We start from the raw sequence: 6186 nt of genomic DNA, 5'->3' as shown, positions 1-6186 counted from the left end.
ATGGGTAATTTAAATGGAATAATTCATTTATTTGAAGAATTTAAAATTCTTTGAGGTGAAATACGTTGTTTGGATAGAGAATTTATAAAGAATTTGAAATTCAAGTATTTGTAAAATTCCTTAAAATAGTAGAATTTTAAATTCTCCTAAAAAAGTAAGAATTTGAAATTCCTCATATTATTTTTCTTTTTATTTCACTTATATATTGTTTATCTTATCTCTTATCTCTTCATTTTTTTTAATTATTGAATATTTAAAAATATTTTTAAAATTATTAAATATTATCTAATATTAATTTTTAAAACTATTTAATATTTAAAAATTAGCTAATATTTATTTTTATAAATTTAATTTAAAAATCTCAACATATAAACATATTTTTAAAACCAATTTTACCATGGTGGAATTAACTTATCCAAACAAAATATTTTAAGAATGATAAAGTTAAAATTAAAGTAATTCAAATACTAAGAATTTAAAATTCTTTGAATTTGTAAAATTTTTCATCCAAACACACATTAGGATTATTTTCCTTATCCTCTTATCTTGTCCAATATATATATATATATATATATATATATATATATATATAAAAGCAAAACTCAATAAGATTATTGATTAAAAGATAAAGTATACAAATTTTTAGACTTAATTTATTGAATAAGAAATTCAATATATAGCGTAATTACATTCATTAAATAACTCTTTTAAGAGATACTTTTGAAGTAACTGAATTTTCACTCATATATATTTTTTAAAACCCACATATATATCATCATAAATATTAAATATAATTTATATGTTTATAATATGAATTTAGTCTATGTATGTTTTGTTTTCTTAATTTTGATAATTTAAAATATTTTTGTTTATTTTAATTTAGATAAGAATTTAGTCTCTGTAAATTTATGTTTTCTCAATTTTAGTTCTTATAAATTTTTAATTTATTTTTGTCCTTATAAATATGTATTTTTCAAATTTTAATTATTTAAATATTATAATTTTTCTTTCACTTTAGTTCATATGTAACTTCATACTAATAACTAAAAGTTAGAAAGAAAATATATAAACTTATACTGACTACACTTTTAAAAAAAATATTATAAAAATTAAAATTGAGAAAGGAAAATCCTATAAAAATTAAAAATAATTTTAAAAAATTGGAAAGATTAACATTAAAAAAAACTGTAAATTAATATTTAGCTTATATTTAATATATAATATTTGAAAATTTAAGTAAGCATAAATTATATATATAAGTAAACACGATGATGATTAAAATATTTATAAAGTTGTATAATTTTTAAAACTCCAGTTTTTTTATTGTTAGAGAGGTTCACGTGAAAAATAATTATTATTTGTATGAGCATTTATTTATAAACAGGTTCACGTCAAAATGAAAATAAATTAGGGAATTACATAATATAAATAAAGATAAAAAATTATTCATATAAAAATGAATACAAGATAAATATAAAAAAAATTGACCGCTGAAATCTTAATAATATAAATACATTAATTTTTGAACTATTAAATATTTAAAAATTAAATAATATTTTTTTAACAAAATTTGATCTTAAATCTAAATATATATATATATATATATATATTGAAAATTAATTTTACTCAAAATAAATCAAATTACTAAATGTACATTAAATCTTTTAAAAAAATTAAATTGACTCGTATAACTAAAATGTTTAAAAATATAAAAACTGAAATTAAAATAATTTAAATTTCTAAATCTCTAGCCTCCTTAAAACATTAAGACGATAACACGCTCTGTTGCATAAAATTACGTGGGTGACTGAATCTTAAAATTGAAACCGTCCAATTAATATTCTCTGTGAGCACCCAAAAATAAAAAATAAAAAGTAAAAAGTAGCACAAAGACACATCACAATTTCACACGGGTTTAATATTTCACTCATCAGAGAGACTTTCCACCACGGCACTCGTTCCCACCGCCGTCAACACCAATGGCAGACGAATCCTCTCTTCGCGTCTCAGATCTCTGCCGAGGAGTCCGATGCCAAAGAGCTCGTTCTCACATTGGATCACTCCAACTTCCACCACACTGTCAGCAAGCATGATGTTGTCGAGTTCTACGCACCATGGTGCGTTTCGATTCTTTCATTTTTTTTTGTTTACTTTTCCTGATCCGTTTCATTTGCGTAGATCTTTTAGTTCTGTCAATTTCCTGTTTGAATTTTCTGCATGTTCTAATGTCCAGATTTTACTCTGATTTTGGTAATGTTTTATTCGTTTTGTGTATTCGTTTCAACTATTGGTGTTGGATTTGCATTTTGAATCATTTGGTCTAAATTTTCGTTCTATCTGATAATTTTGCTGCATTTCGTTTAGGTCTAAATCGATTTCTTTGCTATTGATTGTTATCAATTTTAGTGCATTGCGGTTTTCATATGGTTTTTGTTTTTTCCTTTCTAGGTGTGGCCTCTGTAAGAAGCTTGCTCCCGAGGTAATTTTGTTTACCTATAGTTTTGATTTTGTTTTTTTTTTTATTTAGTTTACGGGCAAGATTATGCGAATGCTGATTTTCTATGTGACTATTTGAAGAAACAAAGTGGTCCTGCTTCAACTGAAATTAAATCTGCTGATGAAGCTACTGCATTTATTGGTGAAAACAAAGTTGCTATTGTAAGTGACTGATGCTGTTTTGGTCTACTGGTTCTTTGTTCAATCTCAAACTGTTAAATTTGCTTAATTATAGCATAAAATGAGTTATTTTGACTAGAAGTTCTGTCAGCAGCATTTTGATGATAAGCTGTTCTGAAAAAAAAAAAGGCTGAAGAGTAATAATCCGAATAAGCATATCCTTTTGTTTTAATTTGAAAAAATTGACCGTGATTATTGTTTTGTCAAGTTTTCATTTTTAGTTTTACTTGTAATTTTCTTATGTGTCATTTTCAATTTTTCTGTTTACGGAGTGCGTGTTTGATTTTCATTTTCAAACATAATTTTATCTTCTCTCTCCACGTCCATGTATTAATTTACGTGAAAATTATTATTTTTTACTTCTGATTAAACGTGATTTTTCACGTCGTGACTCCAATTCAAACACGTTCTGACTGGATTGTAGTTTTCTACAAGCTTTTGTTTTCCCTGTATGTTGTTAGATTCATGATGGGAATAATATAAATGTAGCAATTGAATTTATCATTTAATATAATATTATGTTCTTTTATGGTTTAACTAATTTTAGAATTGAATTTTCCTAAATTACTTCATTTTACGTGAATGTGTGGCTAGTTGTATGTACTATTAGGCATGAGTATACTTGGCAACAATGGCCATAATGACCATAGTATGCTTGGCAACTACCTAGTTGAATTTGTGGAATCTAGTTGTGATGACCTCAGATCAATGGATTTATCGGGGTGATACATGACATTTCCTGAATGAACCCAATTCAAGTCTACTTTGCAGTGCAATTTTGTTTTGTTGTTTTTTATAAATAATATTTATTTTTATTTAGTTATGCTTGGTAGAATTTAGTCAATATAGTATTTTTATGATTCTGTCCTTTTTTTTTTATTGAATTTTGCTTGTATGTTGTCCTCATTAAAGAATAAGTTATATTTACTTTGTTGATTTGTCTTTTTTTGACTATTAAACGCAATGCTTTGCTAGAGAAATACAACTACTGTAGAAAATTCAAATTGCAACAGAGTGAGAAAAGAAGAGGTTACTAAAAGCTGAATTAGTAATTGCAGGTGAGCTTCTTCATTCAGTGTTGTATGATTCAAAGCAAACAAACATATTAGAAAAAGCTGATTCAGTTGATAAGGAAAGAGCCTATATTCACAAGAATGTGATTTAGTAATATATATATATATATATATATATACATAATGAGAAAAAACCGAGAGTTAGTGGAGTAAATAAAAATTATACAAAAATAATTAATGTTAAAGAAATTTAAAGTTACATAATTACTTAAAATTTGTGTGACTTTTTATTATGTTTTTTAATCTTGATAATTCATTTCAAGATTTAGGGATTAATGTATATTCTTATTTAATCTTGATAATTCATTTAATAATTGATGCATTTGTCTTAATCACACTTTCAATCAAACATAGGCATAGAGCGGAATTGGCTCGGACCAATTTAAGGAAGGACAACACTTATTTCCTGTTGTTTCGGTTCTAGAGAATACAATTATGAGAGTTTTTCAAATTCACAATATTCAATGAGTAATTTACATGTTCTAGTTCTAAAAATTTCTTTATATAATTGTGTTTAATCGCATGATCCCACACCTTGACACACAAAACCTATGAAAATGAAACTATATACAAGCTTTGTCCTTTATGGAAACTGCTGGGAGTTCCAGCTTCGCAGGCACCTATTCCAATTCAAGCACGTGGAGGATATTCACAAACTAAATCTAACATTTTTTGAATTTTACTACTTTTAGAAGATATAAAATCGTTTTGCATCATCAGTTAGGAATCTTGTCATGTTAGTAGTCTTATTTGACATAGTAGTATGTATCTAACACATAAATGTATCATTTGGACGAATGTGTTAATACTAGTTGTATTTGACATAGTAGTATGTATCTAGCACACAATGTATGATATAGCTAAAACTATATTTTATCTACTGCATGGTATTTTAACTAAAACTAAGAGTTATAGGCACATAATGTGCAAACCTAAACATATAGAGAACAAAAAAAAATTAAGTGTTATTGCTCTGATACTAATGTCATAATTGGTATTGGATTTAAAGCTAACCTTTACATATATAATGAGCTTAACTAATGCCTTCTCTACTTTCCCTTTTTTATCTATATTTTTTATTCATCTAGGCATTATTATTTTAATTTGTGAAATAAAAAACAAGAGTAATGAGACCAAATAGAAGTTGGATGTTAAGAGTAATGATGGTGAATTTGTCTCAACTAGGGCAAAGAAATTTATTGTATGTTATTTTATATTTTAAGATTGATTATGTACTTTTTTAACCTCTTACTATTTCACTTTTTTTTTGTTTATTATTTGTAGGAAACATATGAAGAATTAATGACACAAAAATATGGAGAAGACACTTCATCTCATCTTGTAATTGATTCTGATCTTTGGTTAAAAGCTGCAAGTAAAAACAAGAAGAAAAGAGTTCATGGCATGGGGCATAGCTTGGATCTTGGAACTAGTAGCTCTACACAAGCTTCATCTCCAGAGGTTGCAAGTTCCTCTACAAATCTTACGCCTATGACAGAAGAACGGGTCACTACAGTTATAAATACTGCATTGGCCTCTTTTTTGCAAACACAATTACCAGAGATGATGAGATAGATAATTCAGGCAGTTCAACCATCAACAACACCATCAACCAACCAACGTAGGGAGGATCAAGGACGAGATGATGATTTTACTAGCTTAGGTTGATTACTATTTAGGATGACTCATTATTTGGCTTTTCTTTTTGTAAGAAATTGATTAGTTTGGGTTTCTTTAAGATAGTATGCACAAGTTGGATTTTGTAAGACATTTAACAATTTAGTTTTTTATTTTAAATCATGTCCAATTGAAAAAAATTATGTAGTTGATTTAAATTTATTTAAAATATCAAATTAAGTGGCATATCTACAAGGATTCATGAGAGAATAATGTATATATATAGATAAATTAGGAAGGTTTTGTGAGATATTAGCGAGGGATTCGCGAGGAAACTCAAAAGATATGTTGTGAAGGTTTCGCGAGGGATTAGCGTGGCATTTGGGAGGGGACTCAATTGATATGCCTTGATGGATTTGCGTTGGATTAGCGAGGGGTTTGCGAAGGATACATTTGCGAGGGGTTAGCGAGGGATTTGCGACGGACATATTTGCGAGGGGTTAGCGAGGGATTTAAGAAGAACCTTAATTGATATATTGCGACAGAGCTTAGTGGGCTCAATGGGCTTGGTGGGCCTAGGTGCTCCTCACTTGGGCTTTACTTGTTTGACACCATTTTTATGGTAGATGTTAAACACACCTCCACCCTCGTATAAACAAACCCCCTTTTTTAAAAAAAAATATATAAAATGTTTAAATTACCCTTTTAAAAAAAAAAATTTAATTCCTAAATTTACACCTCTCTTCTCCGCACCCCCCCTTCCCCGCACCTCCCTTCGACCCTTCCCCACACCCCCACACCCCACACCCCTCTTCTTCCC

At 27.7% G+C, this 6186-nt stretch overlaps 1 protein-coding gene across 1 annotated transcript; it reads left to right on the top strand.

The window, feature by feature from the left end:
- Positions 1-5621, top strand: LOC109788436 (uncharacterized). Its single transcript, XM_083069103.1, has 5 exons — positions 1-4; positions 1883-2117; positions 2449-2479; positions 2578-2658; positions 5034-5621. The coding sequence occupies exons 1-5, from the start codon at positions 1-3 to the stop codon at positions 5322-5324; spliced, it is 642 nt and encodes a 213-aa protein (XP_082925229.1). The 3' UTR covers positions 5325-5621.
- The last annotated feature ends 565 nt before the right edge of the window (positions 5622-6186 follow it).

This window comes from Cajanus cajan, chromosome 1 (assembly GCF_000230855.2).
Source record: "Cajanus cajan strain Asha chromosome 1, NIPB_CcT2T_4, whole genome shotgun sequence".
NCBI lineage: Eukaryota > Viridiplantae > Streptophyta > Magnoliopsida > Fabales > Fabaceae > Cajanus > Cajanus cajan.
The sequence above is the reverse complement of the archived record's forward strand: the minus strand, read 5'-3'. Positions and strand labels throughout refer to the sequence as shown.

Bases quoted from the DNA above. Each gene is read 5' to 3' on its own strand.
- LOC109788436 (XM_083069103.1), top strand. The intron at 2,118-2,448 runs GTGCGTTTCGAT...TTTCCTTTCTAG, and splicing joins GTCGAGTTCTACGCACCATG to GTGTGGCCTCTGTAAGAAGC. The intron at 2,659-5,033 runs GTAAGTGACTGA...TATTATTTGTAG, and splicing joins GTGAAAACAAAGTTGCTATT to GAAACATATGAAGAATTAAT.